Consider the following 26,058-nt stretch of genomic DNA (forward strand, 5'->3'; position numbering starts at 1 on the left):
ATGATGACTATTCACGAATATTCATTCCATTTCCTAAACAAACTCCAATGAAGAAGAAATGAAAAAGGGTCTTCAGCATACTCTTTCTGTCCTTCCAAAAAGGGCGTAAGAATGTGAATGTATTACAGATTTTTACTATGTATGAAGTCCAAGACAAACACCCACTGGGGGACCAAAATTTTCCCCTGCTGACGGCTATGAAATATCTTGGACACAGAAAGACCACCAAGGTTACCCTTTGCCTGACGCCATGACCTCAGCCTCTCTACATGCCGTTAAGATGCTTCTTCCTCCCCCGGGGATGACTGGACTTTCTAAGGGAACAAGTTTGAGGGATTCCTCATGTGATATAAATTCATAGAACAGGCTCTGAGTCATTTCCAGACAGAATAACAAGTAAACAAATCCTCATCGCCCACCCCACCCTGTGTGCCTTTTTACCAGTTATGCTCTATTACGATATATTACTCATTGGAAGGGAGAAGCAGACTTGTTATTAAGGTAAGAATCGGGACAGGTAGCAAAGCTGGAGGAGGGTTCTCTCCATACGCTGCAGTGGTGAACAGCCACGATCTGACAGCGAATGCATTCGCTGGTGTGATACTCCTCAGTGCTAACCATCAAAGTGAGTCTGTCCCCCAGAAGACCAGGCACACACTCACCCCGCAAAAGATGCCAAAATGCTGGTTTTGAGTCAGATGGGAGGAAGGACAAAGTGAGGCTTACTCAGCTGACCCAGAAATGCATTTCTCCAGGGAATACATTTGAAGCCACCATCCTACAGTGCTTTTTTTCTCACATGTGCTAAATCTTTGATGAAACAGAACTAAGGAGCAACAGACTTCAATTCACCACTTTCCATCTCCATGGTTTACCTTAGCAAATCATAATACAAAACACCAGTCAAGCCAGACTAGTAGCATCTCGCACGTCTTCCATAAGCAACTGCACAGAAGGCCAAGCAATCACAGATCACATTTGTTCTGTCTCCTCTACTCAAAAGCAGTGTCGTTCTACTGATTTTGATCAATCTACCCCTCATACGGTCCAGGAATATGTTAGAGAAGACTTAGGCTCATGGTATACGGAACGCTGTGTTACTGCGCCGACCTCCCAGCCATGGCAAATTGGTACCGTTCTCCCACCTTACATAGGACAATACAGATTGTCAGCCAGCTGCGAACTTAATCCATTCATCTGTATCCTTTGTATTTCAATCGTTCTAAGATTATAACAGATGCAAATAAAAAATGGAAAGATAAAACACTTATGCTTTACACCCCGTACTATAGCCTGTATTTCCTAAAGCCTTTGCTACTATTGTTACCCTACCAGCTAAAGCTTCCTGCTTAATTAGATGACGTGGTTTCAGATAAAATCTCAAATAAGCATCTGCTGGAGCCAATGGATTAAACCACATAATCAAAACCGGTGGAAAAAAATTCTCTTTTGCCTTCAAGCTTTTCCTCTCATGTGATTAATTTTGCTATATGGGTCTGACCAGAGGAAAGAAACATTCCTCATCAACTTTCACTGCTGTCTAAAGACAGTCCATACTGTGATCTCTTAACAGACCTCAGGAGATCACAGAATTGTCACCAGCCCACATAAACGATTCACTCTCCTGACTGTATCTGTTACCTTACAGAGAAGATAAAAACCATTTAATTTATCTTAAGATAAATAGGTAGATCTAGTAGAGGCAGAAAGTAAAAGCATTCATGGTGATCTGTTTCTGTATCTCCCTACAACTTGGACATCATCTGTAAAAGACATCTGGACAGCCTTGGTTCCCTAAACTCAGCACGATAGGTGTGAGAAGACTTACCTAAAACCTAAAAAAGGGAAAAGGTAAACCACCGCTCTTTGATTTACACTACTCCCTTAGCACGGCTGGTTTGCAGGAGAGTTGTGCCAACCAATATGCAAACAAGGAAGAAGCAGGTAACTGAACGTGATGCATACATCCCCACAGATGGAAAGCTTCAGGCAAGCCAGAATTTATTTCCGCCACTAACAGGAATGCTGTAAGCTTCCGAAGCGGTGCAAGGCTCTCAGATGGACCGTGACGAAGCAGTGGGTGGGCACTGACTCCCTAAGAGAAAGTCTGTTTTGTAGCCTTCTGGAGAGAAACTTACTGGTTTAATGTTGTGTTTTTACTAACACGTGATGGTTTAGAACCATTTTAGAACCAAACCTAGAACACTGAATCAATTCTAGGCACTGTTTACTGTGTTACAGTAATAGGTTATTTTTGGTGAGGAGAAATTTACTCCAAGAAAATCTTTCTCTCTTCAATTAACAGTCCAGATAGATAAAAATGGTGAGGCAGTTCTTCGGCCAACTTGATTTTGCATAGAAATATTCTTCTTCTTTGGCAAAAAGAATCTTTGAAAAAGAAAAAAACTTTTAAAAAACCCTTTTTGCGCATTATAGCACATGAGGATCTGGCAAATTTTAAAACAATTCTAAACACAGGCATAGACCTGAATCACTAATAAAGAATGCTACTGTCAGAATATCTATTAGTACTACAGAGTTTGGTTGCCTAACCTGACAGAAAAGGCAGTAGGCCTAGTAGACACTAAGCTAGGCCAGTAGGAAATATTAAGGAAATTAAAGAAAAAGAAAGAAATCATAGTCACTCTTCTATTTTTTCTTACTAGCAAAGTAAATTTACTGAAGTTATCTGAATTACTTTAGACTCCCACTGATACAAATGAGAGCATGATACCTTTAATGAGGAGTTACCCCTTTGCTGTTGCAGCGAGTTATTTCCCTGTAAATCCAAGCCACTATTTAAGACAAAACAAATGTGATAATGATCAGTGTTCTCTGACCTTTGGTTGTTGTGTTTTCAGCCGAAACACCTGCCTGGTTTGCCTCACCTCTCAGCAAAAGGCACCTCGCTTCTCTTCACTCTGATAAGGTCTAGCAGCTGTTTACACCCTCTCATTTGTTCAGAGTCACCAAGCTTGGTATCTGAGTCCATGGAAACTGCAGCCTCTCCTTCCTCCACATCATGGCCGTTGCAGCACTATAACATTACAAAACCACCTTATGTTTGTGCACACTATCCATTCCCGGTTCTCTCTGTGGATCCATAGCTTTCTACACAGCACTCTCTCTGAGAAAACAAGCCAGCTCAGAATGGACTAAGTTCAGTAAATAAAGGTGTGGACGCAGCTCTACCACACACGCTTCAGCTGGCGATTACAGAGGTTTCCCACCTGCTTCCTCGGAGAAGTTTCTTCATGCAGGATCAGAGGCGACACGTGTTTTCCAGGCTCCTTACGACAGGTCTTTCCACTCATCAAGGCTAACGTTCGGATTTTTTTTGTCTATAGGCCAGTGAATATCAGATGACCAGTAAAAATGTTGGTTTTAGAGATACACTGTGGCTGACAGTAAGGCCATCCTATCATCCATGAGCTATATTAAATCTCTTAATAGCTTTTGCATCACCAAGAAGCATTTGCTGCTTATGGAGTTACGTATGAATGCTCAGAGGTATGCACACACTCCATCACACCTTTCATACAAGAAGGGTATGTCCCTTGCTCTACAATAAGATTCATAACCTAAAAGTGCTCCAGATTAATAAGAGCTATTCAGAACACTAATCGCACAGTTTTTCTCCTTTGCCTACATTCTCCTTCCCTTCGCACCCTCCTCCGCATCAACTCTAACAAACACAAACTACTTGGCCTCATGAGCTATTTGCACCTACCCCTCAGCTTCATATTCTACATTGCCAAGACTGAAACTGAAAAGGGGGAAAAAGGGGTTTCAATAAAATGTTCAGAATGTCTGAACCCTGCCTGGCTGAAGAGCCCTGGCTCTCTGAAACAGCCGGGCGATGGATTTGCTCGTTTCAAAACAAGACACAGGTATCCAGGCCTCTCAGGAGCACTATCAGAATGCTCCTTCACTAACTGGGCTCAAAAAGGTCAACACCTAGCTTCAGCCTGCGTGGCTACCTCATGTCTTTTCCAGTGGAGTAGGTGTAGACCACGAGCCGATTGTGAGCATCAGACAGGTTAGGAAACTTAAAACATCAGAAGGGCAAAACGCACATCGCACTGCCCTGGAGAGGCTGTGCAAGAGACTGAAGGAACTGAGGGTAGATTTGCTAGGGAAAAGCAATAGTTTTTCATGCATGGCAAGATTAAAAAAAAAAAAAAAAGCCTATTAGTTTTCCTGCAGGCATTTAGGTGGATTGGGACTGGATGGGAACCTAGCCTACAAGAGGTGTTTTGTTTTGAAATGTAAGCTATGACATGCAAACACTGGAGAAACACTACTTAAAAACTATCAACTGCATGTGACAAAAGAGTGAAATAGCATGCAGGTATTCTGCTTACAAAAGGCGAGTGAAACTATGGCTCACTTTTTTAACCGATTGCCACTGTAAGATATTCACGCCTTTTTTTTCCTCACAGAAAGCCTGTATTATAACTGTAATGATCTATTAAAGTTACAGCGTAGAATACAAACTTGAAAAAGAGTGACGCAGTTCGTTCGGATCTCTTGATTCTCTCCTGGAGCATTAGCTAGGAAGTAGTTTGCCTTACCTACTCCGACACGAAGAACTACCTAAAGGGCGGCTTGTTTTGAAAACTGTTCTAGTCAAGACATGATTCATGTAACAAGTTACGTCAACAGAGCAGGCCGGAAGGTTCACAGAAAGAAAACTAAAGAGTGCTAATGAATTACATTATTAAGTATACAAAAACGACCAGATTTAGATATTAAGGGATTTTTGGCTACACAGAGACCAGGATTTCAACTCAGGAATGCACTTAGTGTGTCTAGTGACAGTTTAAGGCTGTTGAGTGCAAGTCGCCAGGGGCCGAAAGTTCTGTGAAAAACTAAGCAAAAAAATTGGACCCAAATGTAGGATTGGGATGCCCACAACAAGTGTCTTCCCTGAGACACTAGGCACGCCAAAGGGAACAGAAGTCAACACCAAGATGCTGCATGTTCAAATTTCCGCCATCAGCTGCTCTCCTGCAGCGCCGCTGATGGAAAAATTGTGATTTCCATTCCATTAATGCCTCCTTCTCAATTTTCAAAGCTCTTTTTCTCTTCAGCACTGCTAGGAACTCCTCTCCCTAGGGCAGAACGAACCTCAGAGAGAGCAACTCCAGTATACGTGGCTGAGAACATGCTTAGTGAAACCATGTAATAGTTGCTCAAAGAGGAATCAAGCAGTTACTTCAGCAGCTCAGGATACCTGCAGAGAAGTGGAAGCTTGGTTATGAAGTGCTGCATCTCAGCCATTTGAAACAGATTTTTCTCTAGAAAAGGGGGAAATAGAACCCCAGAGATTAATGTTTAATTCTTCTACTATTTTCTTTTTACTATTTTACTGTGAGACGAAAGATAAAGCCTGAAAAATGCTTTAAATAAGGCCATTATAATGGGGATGCTATGCATTCTATCTTCTACAGATAAATCAGCGACCTCTCTGACCGTCACCTCCAGAACCTGCCACGCCAGCACAGCGATTCAGTCCTCCCTGCCCAGAGCGGAGGGACCCACGCAGCCGCCTCTAACTGTGGAAGTAAAGGCCTGGAATCATGGCTCTCTCTCCGGAGGACCGGAGAGCGTTTGAAGTTACCCACCCACCAGCTGCTGTATTTGCGGAAGGTGGGTGCCAAATAACCCGCGCGCGCAGGCACACAGCCGCCTCCGCAGAGAAAGGGCAAGCCCCTTGCACGGGATCACGCCGAAGGCACCTCGCTCCCACAAAGAAACTTTGACCTGCACTGTGTAACTGGTGAGACGGCGCAGACATGCCCTCAAGAGCCTCGACCATCAAGGACAGGCAAAAGAAAGGAATGTTTTTTATAGTGCCAAAGCCAAATGAGAAATGCAGGATACTTTTCCAGTTCCCTGGTACGCTCTCCCTAGCTATTAGCATTTTAAAAAATCGCTTTCAAGAAAGAGAATTGAAAGCAACCAGATGTACTTATGTTAAAGTGTGAAAAAAAAGAAAAACAAACTTGCTAAAAAGAAGCTGTTGCTATTTTTATTTATCAAATTAATACAGACAAGAAAAAAACTCAGGTACACTAGCTTTGAATTAGAAGAGGGAGCTTATATAAAACACTACTCTGAACGCAACAGAGAAGAAATGCAACTAACTAATCCTTGTATACCAAATCTCACCAGGACAAATTTTGTTTCCTTTTATTTTTCATGCTTGCTTTTCATTGGTTAGGCTAACGTATCATGATTGAAATAGGACTGGTCAACAATCTAGGAAAGATTTTGATTTTCATCTGGTAATAAAGAGCGCTATTACTTTATCTGTGTTCTATACTTGAGCTTACTACTGGAAGTACTCTATTAATAATTTGCAAGCTAACCAATGGTCCCTGGAGAAGTAAATTACAGAGTATTTGAGCCTTAAACCCGGGAGCAAGTGGATGTAAAACCCTGCACAGACGTAAAAACATGCACATCCAGCTACCTCTTGCCTCTGTTTGGCCTCTTTGAAGATACAAGACCGTTGGATCAAAGCCTGACATCTGTGCCGGTGACTGCGAGTCCTCACTGACATCTGAGAAAGCGAACGTTAGTCTGGGAATGTAAACGGTGCCTCCAAATAATGCAGCACCTCTGAGGAACTGGATTGCGTTGCCAGAAATGGCAAGCAGCCCAATTCCTCTTCTGGCAACCTAAAATACCGATAGGCTTCTGGCCCTTAAAATACCGTCGAGCGGGCCGTTCAGTAACAAAGAACACAGTCTCAAGAGAATACTTTTGTGATGCAAAGCCAAGAAGAAATACTGTCTGAGAGGGAAGAGTGTGTGTGTAATATTATGCCTTACGTTTCTGTAATAGCGTATCTGCACTATATGTATGGGTATATACTTACATATATTTATACGCACTATATACGTATCTGTGTGTGTGTAGTTGTACCTCTTTGCAGGAGGACGTAGGGGTGGCACTGGCAGTGTGATTTAAAAAGCAGACGCAACCCATTTTCCATCAAGCTGCTTCTCCAGGGATGACTTTCATTCCAGCTGGTATGTGGGTTTATTATTGCAACACAGACCTGTCACAAGACACATCTTTGCCTACCTGTGAGGCTTTTGCGTCACGTCTCAAAGCCCAAAAAGGTCACTGGAAAAACATTCAGTGACTTCAGTGGCTTTTAAGTTGGCTCAGAGAATAAATGTGAACTGAGGGTTGCAGGGTTCCAGTTATTACTCATTACTGCAGTAATAAATTATATAGAGTTTACACTTCAGAGCAGGTGGTTTGCTAAGGTGTTTGATGAATTCTTGTATTTACCACCCAATTTTGTACCTAAAGCGCAGGAGCTGTGGGAATCCTCACCTTTTATAAGGTAAGCCTATAAACTGAACCTATGAAATAGATTTCGGTTTTCAGCATTCAGTTTCCTTACAAGCATAAAAGTTGAGCTTGTGTGATAGCATATGCCCATTTCTTTTACTTGGCAGATTGAAAATAACAACAAAAGTGCTGTTCTAAAGAGGCACAATCTGAAGGCTACGGGAATAGCATCAGAACAGAGGTCCTGTTCCCAATGATGGGCTCCCTATGGCCTCAGCTACCAAATTAAATAATATAAATATATATATACACACATACAAATTAACTAAGGGGCCAGTGCAAAGTTTTCTGCAGCCCATTTTCCTAACACTTTTGTCTTAAGTTTACAAACCTAAGCAGTAGCACTTTTTAACGTGGACAAAACTTTTCTTCCACGTGGTAGATCTCGCTCTGGCAGCACGTTTTTCTTGCTGTAACCCAAATTTTCCAGTTCTCTATCTCATGTCATAACCCATACAATAGTTCTTCACCCTTGTAGTACCCCAAGTAATTCATATTCCTCCTTAATGTTTAAAGTTTTCAAGTATTTTCAGATTTACTTCTGTTAGGCATCTCTCAGTCCAATTAATACATGCGTGTTTGCCTGCTCTCCTTAAATAACAACCAAATACATCTGTTGGCTGCTTTTCCCATTTAGCTTTTTCTCTAACTTGGCAACCTCTAAATAAGGTGCTTGTACCATGGGCATGCTGAAAGTTCAAAATGAGTGTGAGAGGGGAAATAAACATTAACGAACAGTTTTGTTTCCGCAGCTGCTGCAGTAAGGATGTTGACTGATAAAGCGCACCAGGATTTAAATGATTAGGAGTTAATGTGATCGGTTCTGATTAGGCTTACTTCATAACTGAAGAAAGACTGCCACCATGAAGTTAGACAAAAATTTGTATTCGGCCCTCAAATTCTTTAGCTGGAAGACTAATAACGGTATTGGTTCTAGATGCAGCACTGGCTTGGTGAGGCAACCTTCCCATATGGAAAATGCAGATAATGTCACTTGATATATGAAGCTTATGAGGAACTTTGTATGATCGCTGGAGAAAGCTAATTCAGAAATATTTTTTACATCTGTGAAGAATGATTAGACACCACAAGCAAGCCAAATACATTATGAAACAACACCAGCGTTGTGTCCCAGTGCTAAGAAAGTTGAAAAGTTTGCCTTTGTACACTGGGTTTGAAGATGATGACCATATTTGCTTGAAAAAAGCATTTGGATTGCCTTCATTACATGTATCTCATTATTAAAAAGCATTGTGGAATATATTAACACTTTGTATAAAACCAAGCTGTAGCTTAGAATAGTTGCAATTTATTTTTTACCTTGACTTACTACTTGATCTATAAGCTTTGCAAAATAGTAAAAAAAAAAAAAAGTATAGCATATACAAGCAACTTGATTTTGCTACTTGCCATTCTGAAACTTTAATAGCAGTATAAAAATATGAGCTTAAAGAGGGAAAACTTAGTTAGAGGATGATAGCAGAAAAGATGCACTCATTTCAGGCTTTATGCCCATTAAAAATAGGAACTACCGCCATAATTTTTTTTTTAATGTTTTATGAAATAGTTAAAAGAGCTATCAGATGAAGACAGCTATCAGAAGAAACATTGTCTTAGTAAGAAGAATCCTGTCTTAGTAAGAGTATAAAAAAGTCCATTTTGGTACGACTATAACTGAAGAAAACCTGACAGTTGTTCTAAGTAGTGGTATGTGCCGAACTTCTCATGGGACTAGTGATGTTTAGCGAATGTAGCTGTGTTTGCAAGTCTCAGGTAAAGAATATTCTTGATCTTTTAAACTTCTTTGAGAATCCTTAAAGAACCGTATTTCCAGAGGGAAGGGGGATTTATTGTTCCACACCTCTCTCCCTCCCCAAAGTGACATTTCACAACCCGTTGTCCATCACTGGGTTAGGCTGAAAAACAAATAGAGCCATATATTGTTCCACAGACTCCTCATGATAGACAATTTGGGGGTTATTTTCTAGTGTTAAAAGTCTATAAAGCAATTTTTTAATGAAATCCAAGAGCACAGAGAGGACATTCATGAAGCCCTGTTATACTAAGGGTTTATTCACACTCACTGGAAAGGGCTTTGTAACTGTCTTTGCTGTTTGAGTACAACGTTTACATTTGACAAATTGAATATTCAGATCAAGCATGTCAGTTAACCACAACATTGATGAGCTGCTTCCAATTAATAATATTCTTAATTTAAATTAATTAGAAAACAAAAACATTTTTGACTACTTATCCCTAACGGTAAGCAGTCTACTATGGGGCTGTGTATCACCTTCTTCTGAATGATGAAGCCAAAGTATTTGCTTAATTTTCAAAAGGAAAACCTGTGTTCACTTACATGATTTCTTTTGTTTTCTCCGTCTTTTACAGACGTAATAACTGTCTCAGAAAAAACTGTTGATCCAGTTTTGTTATCCGTAACCTGTTACAGGACAAAGAAGAACAAAACACCAAACTACATTTTTTTATTAGTCCTTTGTTACTCTCAGTCCTACTTTCCGCAATAATTAACCCACCCTCACCCCCTCCTTTTCTCCCATTTTGCTGTCACTCGTATAAAATCCTAATCTGGGGCGGGGGGGGAAGTAGATGACAGGGCTACCTCCTTATCTATTTAAAACGCCACTGTAATGAAGCTGAGTGGGAGATGGTCGTTCGTTTATGACCCATGTAAGAGCTGTACCTATGTTCTATTTTCAGCAGGCACCTTTTTCAAAATAAATTATTATTTCACATTAACCTTTCATGACATGTGCCCCTACACAGTGATTGGGCAAGCAAATAAGATACAATAAAACCCCAAAGTAATTACCATCAGGAAAGTTTACGCTCCAAATTATCTTATTTCTATCCAAAACGTGCAAAATTGTTTTTATTTGTGAAAGAACCAGCCCCTTGCTACATTTTCTCATACCTTATCAATTTCTTGATGAGTCTGAACAGTTTTATTACCAATCCTGGTCTCCGTGTTGGACTCATTATGGTAGTTGGGAGGTAAATTTTCAAAGTTTACTTCCGACAGTTTTTTTGTCCCTTCCTCTTCAGCTTCCATCTGCCAAATTTAAATAAGCCAACTGAAAATTAGCAGCAATTACACAAAAGAGAACAAGCAACGCTTCTTGTGCGGCCCGCAGTGCAGTGACACCCTGTTTAATTACGTGCTGCTGTCAGTACAGATCCCCCTGCATGGAAACAGCTTACTCGGCTGTTTCAGACAGGGACCACAGCAGCTCTGTTAATGGACTAGAGAAACAGCGGCGAGCTAAACCCTTGAGCTCTGGACTGTTTAAGCCGAAGTCTGTCCCTCTGAGGAAAAAGTGTGCGAAGACTACCAACAATTTCGTATCTGCACATGATGATGACCGGCTGATGCCGATCAAGAGCCCAGCTTTCTGTTTTTCCCAGAAAAGCGCTAAACACTCAGGACAGTCTTTCCCATCTGACAAAGAAGAGAAAATATTCTGGCAGAACGGAGAGACATAGCCAAAGTCCCCTGAAGTCAACACAAGCAGTCCGGTAGATGAGGGTGCATACATCCAATATTGCATTCTCCATTTCAGTTCCCCCGTCTCTGTTTGCCAGATGAAGACTCAGCACAGAAAAGGAGTGCGCTCTGAACCAGAAAACAGAGTAAGCTCAGGAAAAGGGCATGAGTCTTGTAAACAACACAAACTTCAAGTAAGTTGTGTCCCTTTGTTATTTGCAACCGCTGCAACAGAGCTAGGAGGCCACAAGTTCAGCCCGGCTGAAACAATGGAATTCTTCCCCAGACAAAATTTCTCTTTTTGGTGTGTCTGTTTATTTTAAATGACAGCTGCAAACCTTTTTAAGTGTAAAGCATTTAACTGCTAAAATGCAGCTCAGACAATCCACACTTTGTGCTGTATACATTCCTCAATCCAGAACTGACTACAGGAAGAGTAAACAGGCAGGAATTTTGACTACATCCTTATAACTAAGCACATTTTCGGCATTGTAAAGAATACTTAAAAAAAATGGTTTGTCTCAATGTGTTTGCAGTCTAAATGAAGTGGATGATAAAAGTAGATTTCAGCAACTGTCCAGAGGACAGTAGAAGTTCAGAAATCACCTAATTATAGTGAAAAAAGGTCTGATTCCCCAGTGGGTTTGTCAGTAAAAGGGTTTTTTTGGACTATGTATTTTTGAATGAAAGGAAAAGAGAACTTGGACGGAAGATTCTTAACATGAAGGGAAAAAAAGCACAGCAGTAAGGGGAATGCAGGAACAAGGTCTTTTGATAGCGATTCTAGACAAGGGCTCGGGGTCTAGACTCCGTTCCTGGCTTTGAAACGGGTCCTGTGCGATTCTGGGCAAGCAATTTGTCATCAAGGCGCGGAACCGCATCAAAAGCAAGCCGCTTCTCCACACGTGTTTTCAGGACCGTCTAACACTTTGAATCCCGGTTTGGGATAACCTCTTGTGTCTTATTTAGCTCCTGCTGTACAAAGACAATAAAGTAACTCTTCACTCCCCCCCACGTACTTCTGTCTTCTCGCTCTAAGACCCAGCCGGACGGCCCGCCTGCCGTTCTGCCCCGCCGGCGGCCGGGGGGCGGCTTTCCAGCGCAGCCCGAGCGCCGCAACACGCACGCCCGCGGCCACGGGCGCAGCGCTGGCGGGGCGGCAAAGCCGGCGCCAGAAGCTGGGGAGAGACCGTCGGCCGCGCCGGTGCCCCCCGCCCTGCCGGCGGTAGGGCGGCAGCAGCGGGCGGGCTTACGGCGGCGGACACTGAGCCGAAAGGATGTTCGCGCGCCCCCGGCTTCGGGCAGCGGCCCCTCACGGAGGGGCGCGGGCAGGACCGGCCGCCGGCTTGGTCCGCCGCACGCATCGGCCCGGCCCCGCTCCGGCGAGGCGCAGAGGCGGCCGCCAACAGGAGTCGGCCAGGGCGGGTGAGAGGCTGGCGCGGCGCGGCCGCAGGTGCGGCGCGGGGCGGCCCGGGGGGCCGAGGCGGGAAGGGGCCTCCCGCCCCCGGGGTCCCCCCCGCCGCCCCCTCACCTCCTGCACCGCGTTGCGCAGCTTGTGCTGCGTGTCCTCCATGAGCGCCTCCACCTCCCGCAGCATCTCGCCCAGGCTGGCCGCCCGCCGCCGGCCGCCGCCCCCGGCCGCGGCCCCGCCGAGAGCCCCGAGCAGGGCCGCCAGCAGCAGCAGCAGCCGCCGCCATCGCCGCCGCGGCGCCGCTCCCGCTCCGCGCCGCATCCCGGTAGCGCCGCTCCCGCCGCTGCTCCCCAACGGTGCGGGCTGGCGGCGCGGAGGTGGGGCGGGAGCGGGCGGCTCCGCAGCGCCGGGCCGGCCCCCGGAGCCTCCCGCCGGCCCACATGGGCCTGGCCCGGCCCCCCCAGCCCTGCGCCGGCTCCACAGCGGCGGCCCGGCCCCCGGAGCCCCCCGCGGGAGGGGAGCCCGCAGCCCTGGCTGGAGCGAGGCAAGGCGGCGAGCGGGCCCCGGACTGAAAACCTCGGCCGGGGAGCGGGAAGGGCAGAGGGGAGAGAGGCTGAGGGGAAGGAGCAGTACGGTTTTCCCGCTCAGACCCGAGACCTTCCTTCTCCGGATTTTTTGAGCAGGGCTAATGCGAGGAGGATGGTGGGAGCTGCCCGACACCGCCGTTGTGTACTTGGCTATCCAGTCTCCCGCGAAGCTTTTCAAAAGACGTTCTCGGCTCCGAGGATCAGCGAGGTCTCCCAGGGGTGGCACGCCCTGCATCTGGCTGGCCAGCACCCTGCTCTCCCTGATGGTTTCCTTTCAAACTTTTTTCTAAAAAATTTCAGACATCATAGTTTTGTATCTGTGTGCATCTTCCCCAATATCCACATTATTTTTCCTCTTCGTGCTGCACCCCAGGAATTTCATGCACAGTTTTTGCTGCAGTCAGCTCGCTGCTCTGGGGCAACATTGTTGTGCCATGAGAGAACTGACCTAGACATCTCATTTTATTTTGGAGCCTGGGTGAGAGGTAACAGTGAGTAAAGTATTTCTGCAGAAACTATTTAAGTCTTGAAGATTCCCTGCAAGTGCATTATTACAATAATCACCAATATAAAATCCAGTGTTACTGGTGGCTGAAGGCACCTTCAGTCACCTCTGAATGCTGGCAGAAATGCAGTAGAGAACAGCGGAGATGGGAAGGCCCTGTGTCCCCAGAGGGAAACCCTTCCCTCAGTCTCCCAGCCACAGCGCATCATACTTCCATTCAGTGCCACAGAAGGTTTCATTCTGGACACACTGTAAATCTTAGCTTATTGGGACAACAGTTCGATTTTTTAAATGTAAACCTCTTGGACTACACAATGTAAATAATGACGAGTGTTAGGAATTCTCTGGAAGGATTTAATAGTTTAGCTATGTTCCATCACATTGCAGGAAATACGGTATATGAAATAATCCTGTATTGGCAGAGAAATGTTTAGACTATGTACTCCTCTTTTCCACCACTGTCTTTGTGGTTAGGTTTCCAGTTCATCCACTGCCTCAAATAAGCTTAATAATACTGCCATTGACAATGTACACATGACACTTAAGGAACATTTAGAATTTTAATTTTCTTAGCTTTGACGAGGAGCTGAAGGTTAGATCAGTCACAATGAAGACATTTTTTAAAAAGACCTGAGGCCCAAATTCCCAAAGGTATTTAGTCATTGGACTCCCAAGGAAATGGAATAGAAGCCAGATACTTCTGTGTAATACCTTTGTAAATGTGGGCCTCAAACCAGTGTTCCAAACAATCTAAACGTATGTAAGTGTTAAACACTTTAGAAGAGGCGTGTTTAAAGAGCTAAAGTCTCCCTCTCTTGCAGTGAGATGAGGGCCACTGTCCCAAGCCCTGTCTTGCAGGCAAGACCCTTCCATGCTGCCGTTGGTGAATGCGGTTTAAAAAAACCAAGCCTGGCATGGACGGGGCTGAAAGGGTATAAAGTCATGCGATTGTTTGACCAATTAGCAAGGTGCTGCAGCATATGTTTTGTTCAGTATTGTTGCACTGAATTAAGACTACATTCGTCTTCTAATATGGAGAAGTACTGTGGAGTAAGCTTGAAATGCAATGCCAGTTACTGTTTGCAGGGACTTGAACTCAGTTTTCCTAGCTCCTTCGAGTGAGCTGTCTTTCGACGAGGATTGAGCTGAGTGGAGAGGGTGCACCTGCATCCCAGAATGGAAGATCTGCACCTCAAGTCAGTGCAGAATAGCTCTTCTGGTTTTCCGCTGTCAGCTTGCTTTACTTCATAATCATGCCCTTGTGCTCACAAGGTTTTACACTCGCTATGGTTATAGTCAGTTGAGCCAAATTGCATCTTCTAAGCTCAACCCGCAGCACCTGCTTAGATTCACACTTCGCCGTGGTGCTGGTGAAGCCCCAGGAGAGCTGTGAGCGGGGGGGGTGTGCCTTGCTCACGCGTGGAGTCGGCAAGACACGAACCAGGTCTAGTTCACGGTGACCCCATGTTGTGCCTGAGCTCATTAGCCTTACTGAAAGGCAGGTATATACATGAGGGCACAGTGCTATGCTAGCAGCCTGACGTGATTCCCGGCATGATTAGGTGCTTCCCTGCATTTGGAGCTAGGTGCTTTTCCCCTCTGCAGCACTTGATCTGCTGGTTATAGGGACGTTGCAAACTAAGTGGGAAAAATTGTCATAGATGGTAGTGCCCCTAAAACTTAGGATTTATAATGATTGCTCTTTATCTTCCTTCTTGGCTTAGTCCAGAGTGCCTGTGCAAAAGGATTTATCTCCATGGAAAATTTTGGGGGTGCACATTTATTCTAATATGGTTGCATTACTGTTAAAAGTCTGTACTCCTATTCTAGTACCGGGTACTTTTTTGATTTACAATTAAGTCATAGCAAAGCATGCAGCCAACACAAGAGCTGTTACTGGTTTATTTTTCTTGGAGTTGTGTGTACAATAGTAGAGAAAATAGCTAGACTTGTATAATTATATTGACGTACAACCTAGATCGAGGCCTGAGGTACTTTAATTACTTATACTGAAAATGTTAAACCTAGATTATCTCCCACTGAGGTTAGTGGAAAAAGTCCCATAAGTTTCAGTGGGCCTTACACTTTGTCATTAAACAGAATTGCTGAGCATCGGAAGGAGCTTGTAGTATTGATCACCTCTTTTGGTCGTTTGTTCTACCATTTTTATCTTGTATGATTAAAGCAACAGTGACAACCACAAAAAGTAAAAAGATAAAAATTAATCTGTATTTAATGTAACAGAAGCCTGCAATCAGGTTCTCTCTCCTGCATTTTTACAGCAGGAGGAAAGCCACGCCTTTATTGAAAATACTGCTTCTGTTTAAATGCATGCTTCTGAGGACATAGGATTAATTACGAATAGTATGTTCTTATGTTGGGCTGGTGCAAAGTCTCGTTTAAAATTATGTTAGGTAATAGATGTCAGAGAATATGTTTTGGACCATAACAAGTTTTCATAGCTAAGGTGCACCCCAGAGAGCTGATATTTTTCTAAGACAAACTAACACAGCTAAAATGCATCTCTTCCTGAACACATATATTACAAAAAACCCCTAAATTACACAGGAACACATATGATCTTTTTGTCTAGATATAATTTATTCTTAGACATTGATTTAGAAAGGTCATAATAAGCTGGAAGAATTTTAGCTGGAAACATAGTTAGGAAAAGCATATCCCAGAGATATTACATAAAAAGAATTTGTGAGACTTAGGTCAGCCTCAATACAAGACCCTTAAGGTGGATTTGAGGCAAAAATGGCCCCCGTCATAGTGAATGCACTCTTGTCAAAGGCAGACATCATCTGAATCAGTGGTTCTGGAGAATAGAAACCACCTTCTGGGTGGATGAGTTTTGAGACAAAAGACTGTGTTCTTGAAAGCAGCAGGGTAGGGAGTTGTGCATGTTTGATTTATTTTTTCCCCACACATTGTTTATTCAGTTAAAGGCAATGTATTATATTCTGTCTTCTGTGTTTCAAACATCTGTTATTTTGCATGTTCATTTACCAATTAATTAATAGGGTTCTTTTCCCTTTCCAACAATTGTACTGCGAACAATCAATCAATTAGCTGCAGAAAAAAAGAATGGCAAGATGTCTGGCTAATGTGCAACCTATAATATGAAAAGAAAAGGCAGCCTTCTGAAGTATGTAAGTATAAACAACATCAAACAACTGTACAACAAAGACAAAATCCATCACCAGCAGGCAAAAATTCCAGCAACTGAAAGTCTAAATTCCCTGCTGAAGGGGAGAGGAGAGCATGAGAGGAGGAGCGCAGAGTTAAGAGAGGGAATTAAGACCAGTGAAGTCTGCGGTTTCTACCATTTTAAGCTGTGTGGGACTGGAGTGTTCACGTGAATGTCCCCGCAGAGGCTGTGCCGTACTGGGAGGGCTGCTGTGGCCGACGCTGCCAAGGGATCGCCCCGCCGCCGGGCTGACCCCGTCGCCGGCAGGGCGCATCTCCCTTGCTCCCCGTACTCCCTGCAGTGCTCCTTTCCCTTACTCCCCAAGCATGCAGGACACCCGCGCCACAGTACCCGTTTGTGGCTTTTGGCCCATGGTGGTTTTGGTATGGTTTTGGAAAGCTGGCCGGTTGAGTGACGGCTGGTCCGGGGAGGATCATATTGGCGTCCTGGGGGAGACTGTGCTGTGCCGACGGGTCCCTGTGAGCAGCAAGTCAGACTCCGTGCAGCTACGTGACAGAGCAGAACAACAGCAAGAGACAGACCGAACGCTTATGGTCTGCGATGAATTTATATATTCACACAACGGTCTTGAAAAATATTGTTTAGCACGTAAGTTTAGCAAATTCCCCGGTGGAACTGATGGCTTTATTAGTGCAGTAGCAGTTACGGGTTTTCCATGGGAGAGACACCATCTGGACAGATCAAGATGTGGCAACAGTATTGATTGTCTACTCTTTTTACTGGTCATTTGTTTTATCAGACTGCTTGGACTTACAAAGCTCTGAGTTGTAGTAAAAACATTTTTCTACTCACATGAGGTTTTACCGTATGGAAACTTGTAAATGTCAAGACTGAATAAGTATAAAAACCCACAGAGTTATTTTGCTCGGTCAGCTCAGTGTTTATCTTTCTGACCATTTTTATACGTTAAATGTATATAAAATTTTAAGGCTCAATCTGAGATCTAGAAGCTTTAGGAAAGATTATAGAAAGAATTAGGGACTTCAAACCAATTAGAGCAGAACCATTTAATGATCATAATTTTGTCAGGTCTTGCTCAAGTAAATAGGTGTTAAGGACACTGAAACGCTAACATATGTTTGGGAGAAACCTGACTGTAATGAGAGGAATATCAACAGAGTTTTCCTGGAATTACGAGCCCTGAAAAATTCCTAATTTAATACTTTTTGGGAATAACTGTGCCTCATCCTAGTTTAATTTAGCTTGTTCTGTAAGTTGATTAAATCACGAAGTAGTAAGACCTTGTTTAAAAAATACAAGAGTATCACACATAGATTTGATGAACAGTTATAATATTTAACTTCCTGCCTTGTCAGAACCAGAATAACTTTTAGGTGTAGGTGAACACCTTGTGGGCTTTTATTTAATAGAATGAAGAAGAGATTAGAGTGTATTTGCTTCCTTTTTTTTTTTCATAAAGAAGAAAGGGACTTGTATTAGTTTTATCTTGACAGCTGTGGAGTTTAGACTGGAGCTCTGTTACCTCCTTTTGGCTTTCTCATGGATGATCATAAAATTTTCTAGAAGTTAGATTGTCATACGCCAAAGACTTATGAAATATTAACCTATCAGCACACAGTAAATCCTTGACAGTCTTTTCAAACACAGTCATCATGTGGCAGCTGTACTGTTCAGTCAGGAAAAATAGAATTATGCAAATACAAATATTGTTCAGTTTTAATGGCACATATTTAGCAAGATAGCAGCTATGCATTTGAAATATGAACATGCTCTGATCTCATTTTTATTGCTTTGTGGACTGTATTTCCCTTTTGAGGTACTCCAGGTTTTAACTGGTGAAGACTTAACTAATCAACAATTCCTGTTTTTTTAGTGTACCTTGTATCATCTCAGTTACTCATGACCAGAACGGATGGAGCAGTGAGTCACCTACCAGACATTATTGGAGCTGCGACAACAAGAAACAACAGATGAAACCTCTAAACTGTATCTGCTTTCCAGACCACGGAAATACAGCATATTGAATTTTCTTTAACTTAACGCAAACTGCAAATCCTGGTAAGGACTCTTTTCTACAATCACAGGTGCAAATTATGTGCATAGGCAAACGGCTGTTTTCTAGCACATGTCCTGGACACTTTAAATGCCACTCCAAGCCATTGGCTCCATTTAAAGATAGTGACCTGTGACAATAAGGTTCTGAAAGTTATAAGAAAGTATTTATTTCTACTTGTAATATGTAAGTCCATGGCAGTGGATGGATGGAAATCTTTTCGCTGCTCAACCGTATTGTCCATGCGCACTCATACAATCAAATCACACTTTAAAACTTCTGCATGCCAAATTATTCTAACTATCCAGGAAGTGCAATATTGTCTGATAAATGAAAATGTAAATTCTTTTTATAGAAGTGTGCACATATGTTTTTGTTGGGGAGGCAGAAGAGTGTCAACTGACAGCCCATAGCTACAAACGCTCTCGTGAGGGCTGTTGTAGTATTTAATATTTTCAAGAAAAGATTACATTTCCATAACCAGTCTCGTGGTTAAGAAAACTGGGAGTCAAATACAGAGCCTCTATCTCCTGATCTTTTTTAGAGTGTATTTCAGATCAGTATGTTCAAAGTTTTTAATGTTAATAATGTTAATAATGTTTAATTTTTTTAAATGTTCAAAGTTTTTAGTCATTCCTAAGAAATGAATCAATGTCTCCACTCAGTTTGTAGTAGACAGATAGTTGATAGCTTTGTTGATACCAGTTCCAAAAAGCAAGAGGGTTGGGTGTCACCAAATACTAAGCCATTCTGTCATTATCAGAGGGGATCCTTTCAGGCCACCATTGAGTCATATTGCCTGGATAGCATAGGGAAGCGGGTCTCCTTTTGCGTATAGGTGTAGAGAGAAGCCATCCTAGAGTCACATTTTTTAGTCTATTCGATGGCATTACTCAGTGACTAGTCCTGTTAGCTTCAGCACTTTGTAACATGAAGTTAGCTGTGACTTAAGTCTTGGTACAGATCTCACCTCCTAGCTCCAGTTCCCCTATTCTGCTTCTTGAAATTATACTATAGGCAAGCATAACGTATATATGAGAGTTGGGACAAAAGAATCAAGAAGTGGGCAAATAATAGCTCCTGTGAAATCGGGCCAGCAGTAACTCATGAAGAAGGTGCCTGCAAGCAAAGGAACCAAATACAGTAAGAGATTAAATGGGTTGAAGTAAGGTAGACTGGAACTCATACAAGGAGAATCGAAAAAATAATCCCTAGAGCACTAGGGAGGTTTTTTGAAGCGATAGTGAGGAGACTGGCGTGGGACATGGGAAGAGAGAAGCAACATGGAGGAAGAGCTGCTTGGGAGTACTTGGGAGTGATTGTATGAAAGTAAGTCACACGGGGAAAATGGTGAAGCTTGAGCAGGGAAACAGAAAAGCTGATTCAGAAAAGCAAATGACTGGGGGAAGGGAAACCTGAAGCTAGCTTAAAGGAGAATGAAAATAGAAAATGTGCTTGCATGGAATAAAGGACATGGGAGTAGAAAGAAACAAATGCACAGTGGGAAATTGAGAACTTTTATCATACCTGTAATGCAGAAAAAGAGACATTTAATTTGAGGAAAATATTGTTTGCTTGCCTTTTTTTTTTGACAAAACATAGGGAATCTGATGTGTAATAGTGCTTTGGTTGCGTACGAGGATAAAAATTTTTTCATCCCTTGTCCAACTGTGTGTGTCATACATTGGCCAGTTTTCTCTTCTTTTATGCTATAAATTGCACTTGCTGCTACCAAAAACCCCAAAGATAATAGTTGTGTTAGGAAAACATTATAGACCATGTATCAGCCATCCACTTAGATTTTTGCAGACTCTAGGCATTCAAGAAATTCTGCAGAAGTCACACAATCATTTATTCCTCAAGCCTTTCTCAAAATGATAAGCAAGTAAGCAATGACAAAATGCACATGACAATTTCATAGATGACTCACTAGCCAGTAGATTGTCTAAGGATTTGCCTAATCATACAAGCAATCCAATCTTCCCACTTGTAGATTTAGTGAAGCTATACCAATGTTATGCTAGATGGTAATTTAGCCACATATCGTAAACATTTATGAAGTCAGGAGAAGCACAAAGCTGTATATTACAACATCATCAAAGACATTAGGTATAATTGATTAAGACCTAACAAGGTAATTTGTCTTCTATGACGTATATAGCCTTTCTCTACCAGATTTCCACTCTCTCTAAATAGTACATTATAAGTGAGCATCATTATTCAATTTTTCTGGTTTAGGATGTAGTCAAAACTGAGTTTAATGTCATTGTCATTTCAAAATAAAGAAAAATGCAAATGATGTGATAAAACCTTATAAGAAATTCAGTCATTTCTATATTCCATTCCTATATTTCCATTTCCGATTCTAAATATATCTTATGAATGTATTTCCCCTGTGCCTGTGTATCTAACATCACAGGCATTATGGTTTATTTATTTCACAAAAGATAGAACAGAATTTAAGCTAAAATTGGGCATTGTACTTTACTTTCACAGATTTTAGCAGATTTATCATGATTTATATCCATGTAAGAGGAACAGATCAAATAATTCCAGTTTTAAAATTGCCTGCTATTCTGAATTATGGTATTTTGTATATCTTTCCATTATGAAATTGAAGATTGCTTGAATTAGTATTCTTTCAAGGATGGGTATTGCTGGCTTTTTTTTTTTTTTTACTGTTTCGTGCCACACAGTTTTTAGTGGTTGTTATGGTGAATAAGTTTGTGTATTAAATAGAAGAGAACAGAAATCCCACAATAAAGGTTAGCCATTCACAGCTGGCTGCTTCCCTGAGGCTACAAAAACATATGAATCCTTCATTTGGAAAGATCTGACTTTTAAAATTCATAAATTAAAGATGCTCTAAACCATTTGCTCAAACTAGGACTAGCCAGTATTCTCAGCTGACTCTGTATCTTCAAAGTTGCTAGTGCAAGTACAAAGTCATTGACACACTGATATTTAACTTGCATATGGTCTTTGTTAAAGTACACAAAAAAAAGCCATTGAATGATTCAGAACAAAGAAACTTATTTCATTAAGAAGGCCCTCCCTCCATCTTGCCTTACTTGAGTTTGCGAATCATTATATGATCCATTTTTTCCATGGGTATGTTTTTTTACTTTAGCACACTTTTTCCCCATATCATCTGCTTTTCAAGGTGGTTGTTGAAGCCAAAAGAACAAGGATTCCTCTGTGGAAACCAGTTCACTCAATTTCTCTTGCAATTTTCCTTTTCTGAGGAGAAATGATCACCAGTGACTCAAGTGCTCACTTACATTTGAGGACACAGGAAGGGCATAGGGAAAGGAAAAGGTGGTGGACCCTGGTGATCCCCTCACAGACCATTAAGATTTGGGAGACACCCTCCCTGTGTCCCTCCCTGCATCTCCTACCGCACCCTCCCCTTGCCTGCTGCCCTGGAGAGATCTGCCTCTCTCCTGCAGCGTTTTGGTTGCTGCTCATCCCCAAGCATGGGAGACATCAGAGTGAGATCCCACTAAAAAGTGGCATTTGGGAGAAGACATCAGTGCTGGCATCGCTCGCTCTAACCCCCTTGCAAAAACAGCAACAAATAATTGCAGGAGCTGGCAACAAGCTCATAAATATTCTGAGACGTACTCTCTGAGATAAGATAAAAGACCTCAAAACAGCATGCTGTCTTGAGTATGTATTCAGCTGCTATTTTCTAGCTTTCTTTCCAATATTCTTCTGGCAAGACGCTTACTTAAATTCCTATTGAAATATGAAGAGCAAAGTTCATAATCCATATGGAATATAACTTGAAAAAAATATTACTCCATATCCCTCTGAAAATTTACGTTATCTGCAGTCTATTGGGGCTGTTATTGTTATTTAGCTTTAATACAGAATTATTATGCACACAAAAATATTTTTAAACACTTTTCTTCTAAATTCAGGATATTTCACGATTTAAAGTAACGGACTGTGAGATCTCTTGCAGATTTTGAAACTAACTTTTTAGTGTTTACATAATAAAACATAAACCTACTAGAATAACAGAATTGGGACTGGGTCATCGACATGGAAATGTTTTAAGAAGCATCTTGATTTAAAAAAAAATCAAATACTTCTGTGTACTTCAATACTAGGGGGGATTCTACTTTTGACGGAGGCCTGAATCCTATATTATTTGAGAATCAGAAAGGATCTGGGAGCAGAGACAATGACCAAACTATGAAAATTACAACAAGTACTTTGTTTTGCAAGTTATTTTCAAGTATTTAAATGTGGGTGGGCCAGAGTGGTACTGTGGAGTGCAAATAAAATTTTGTGGTCACATTTTAGGACCAGCAGCCATCAGCCTTGTACAAAATAAAATCCAGGTGACATTAGCATCACGGATGACCCAGAGGAGAGGTAAAATGTGCTAGAAGAGTGGCATATGGATAGCGATGGCAACAAGAATTGCTGCATCACAGCAAGCACGATGAAAATAGACAGCAAGCGGTACCGTGAAAGCACTTGGGTCAAGACGTCCCCGAACACAAAGGTTGTCATTGTCCATAAAACGCTGTTGAAACTGATCATCAGGAACTACAAAGAGGCACTGAAAGGAGATGCTTTACAGACATGGTGCAACACTGCAGCTGGAAGGAGAGGCGGAACGGTGATGCCGAAGCAGCTTGAATGGAGGAGGAGCCATTTGCCACTGTTGGCAGGTGCCGTAGGTGTTGTCAGTAGATGTGTGGCTGCACAGCAACCGTTGCAGAGGAGCACAGACTGCTAAAAAGTGTTACCGACAGTCATTTAGCTTTTGCACTTAGTCTGAAAGCGACAAAAATATGACTTGCCAGGAAGCTGCAAGGCCTGCAGAGATATTCCCATTGCTGATCCGATACTGTGCGAAGATAGGAAAAGGAAGAAGAGTTGGAAGAAGTTTACATCATATCACCCAAATTTATCATTTAGAAACAGGCTGTCGGAAGGAATAAAGACAGACAGATTATGTAACTAAGCTTTAAGCAAAGAAAAAACAATAAAATCGCAATGCCTGCAGAAAAGCAACACGTTCATTAGCCGTAGGGAAAAACTGGAATTAAAAGTAAAAGTTGTGGAAAGAGAGCAGTTCTTGAAAGAAGAGAATATACTGATTTCAACTAAAATTCATCAGGAACTTCCCAAAAGTGTAATAGGGTCTTATGCAAGGGAGGAAGAAACACCCACAATTTGCCCCAAATGAATGAATGGATAAAATCGGTGATAAAATGGATAAAATACGAATTTGTGCAAAGTAACAAAGGCAATCTGGGGGAACTGAGGGAACAGTAATGATGTGTCTGGCAGAGCCAGGCAATCAATGACTGATTTGAACTGAGACATACAACTATCAGTCGTATTTTAAAATAAACTAATGAACCAACATGGTTGTCAGCCTGCAGCAAAATAAGTCACGGTAACTTTCTAGATCATGCTCTGATGAGATGAGGTAACGGGTGCAGAGCGGATGCAAGACAACTACACAGAGACAATGCAATGAAAGACTCATCTGCATTGTTGGTTTCCCAGGATGAGTGAATCATTTTCTGGGTCAGTGACTCAAATCACATTCTTTTAACCTATGGAGCCCTTCAGTTTTTTGAATAATGTGACTTCTCTGGCTTTTGGAAGCGTATGTGTCTTCCAAGAGCATACTTTTTATTTCAGCACCTTTGAACATCCTTCTGCAAATTTGGGACAGGTTATATCCCGGCCCCTTATGGACAATATCAGTTGCTGAAGATCTTTGATTTATGTGCCCTACTTTGGCTTTAGGAGAGAACCCTTGCATACTGACAGGGTTGTTGAAAACCTTTTTAGGTCAATGCCGTGCAATCTGGTAGAGGCCAGATTTCACATAATTTCTGGATTCTTTTGGGTCGCACCCTTCTCCCTGTGGTCAAACAGACTGCCTACCACCTAGGAGCCAGGCTGGGTAAGGGACAGACCATCCTCTTCTTTCAAAGCCTTCTTTGTTGTGCCCACCCTCATACCCCTGGGCAAGTCTCTGCTTTTATTCCCTCAGCACCATGTTACGGTTGCCCCCAGGAAGGGTTTCTGCTGACATTAGTCAGCAGATCCAGAGTTGGCCTGTTTCAGACTTGCCTAAAATTCATCTTGCAGTTTCCCTTCTTCCTGCTCCCTGGGGATTTGAGATTGGACTTTGAAGACATGTTTTCCTTCTGTGTTTCAATTTTAATAACTTTTCTTTTAACATAACATATTCCTGCTTCCGTTTTGTTTAGGTAATATTATTCTTTTCAATTCTAATACCATTTCATAATGTGAATGACATTCAATTCCAAAGTTTGCATGTATTTTAAGGTATTTAAGTGTAATTTTTTTAGCTAATCAATCTGTAGACTGTATTTTTCAACTGATTTCAGTATGCTACCCACTCTGATTACTGATTTAACAGGTTTCAGCTCTTGAGTGAAAAAAGGACATTCAGGATTATTTTAAAACTGTTACATAACTTTCTTCTTATCTTGCAAGGATTGCTGGACAACGAGGAATATAGAACTGTAATTCTTGAGGTGAACAAGTAGATATACATACATATATGTATGTATGTATCTGTGTTTGTGTGTATGTATATGCTGAGAGCACATGAGTAATTTTTAACATACTTAAAGCAGGAATGATTAGTCTGTCAATAAAATGAATATAACAGTAGTAAATTTCCTAAGCATTCTTTACGTGTCTTATGATAAATAATGAATTAAAGTAACTGCTTTGTTCTCTTTACCTCTCTACTTCTTCTGATGTCCCATTTCACATGTGCACTGCGTCAGATGTTCCTGTTGGGAACAGTGGCTCCTAATGGCACCTGTTAATGGCACTGATGGATGCTGAAAGGGCATCTATTACAGAACCTCTTCACTATTATACCCCACCATATTAAAAGGTGATCTCTGTTTTAATGCAGCTTCATCTGATGATGGAACAGTTTCCTACACTAACCTTGAACTTTTGCATTTACTACAATGTTTTTTTGCTAGCTGCAGTGAATGCTTCAGGCTTTAATTGTCCTTCCAATTGCAGTGTAGACTAATGGTTGTGCAGAGCCTGTCCTGGGACAGCAAGGAGTTTGTCATCTGCAAAGTGGGCTGACAGCTCCACAGACCCCTGTGAGCTGACTGACCTGTACGGTAGCAATGGCAGAAAACAATTCCTGCCGCGGAGTAACAAACAGTGAGGGCACAGCCCTATAGGAACTTGAGTTAATTCTGTTCAGTGTTGAGAACTTTTTTTGCTAACATCTCTCCTCTGGAACAAAATTGTGGAAGGAAATCACTGCCTTGTGATTTGTGAGTTGGGTTTTCACTTTTTTTTAGACTCACACGGCCTAAGGCAGGCAGCCCTGTGGCCTGGAGCTGACTAGGAAGATGTCACTGTTACTTAGCTGGAATTAAGCATTTATACTTCAGCTTCTATCTTTCACAAGA

General features: G+C 42.1%; 1 protein-coding gene across 1 annotated transcript in view; it reads right to left on the reverse strand.

The window, feature by feature from the left end:
* DKK3 (dickkopf WNT signaling pathway inhibitor 3) overlaps positions 1-13,025 on the reverse strand; it is a gene marked incomplete at its 3' end in the record, with an annotated part of 28,967 nt that extends 15,942 nt beyond the window's left edge. The window contains exons 1-3 of the mRNA XM_082000122.1: positions 12,408-13,025; positions 10,307-10,444; positions 9,731-9,814 (exon numbers count right to left, since the gene is read on the reverse strand). Of these exons, the coding sequence (XP_081856248.1) occupies positions 9,731-9,814; positions 10,307-10,444; positions 12,408-12,608 (423 nt within the window). The 5' untranslated portion in view covers positions 12,609-13,025. The remainder of the gene's footprint in view (positions 1-9,730; positions 9,815-10,306; positions 10,445-12,407) is intronic.
* Between the last annotated feature and the right edge of the window lie 13,033 nt (positions 13,026-26,058).

Source organism: Phaethon aethereus, assembly GCF_964289735.1.
Source record: "Phaethon aethereus genome assembly, chromosome: 5".
Classification (NCBI taxonomy): Eukaryota; Metazoa; Chordata; class Aves; order Phaethontiformes; family Phaethontidae; genus Phaethon; species Phaethon aethereus.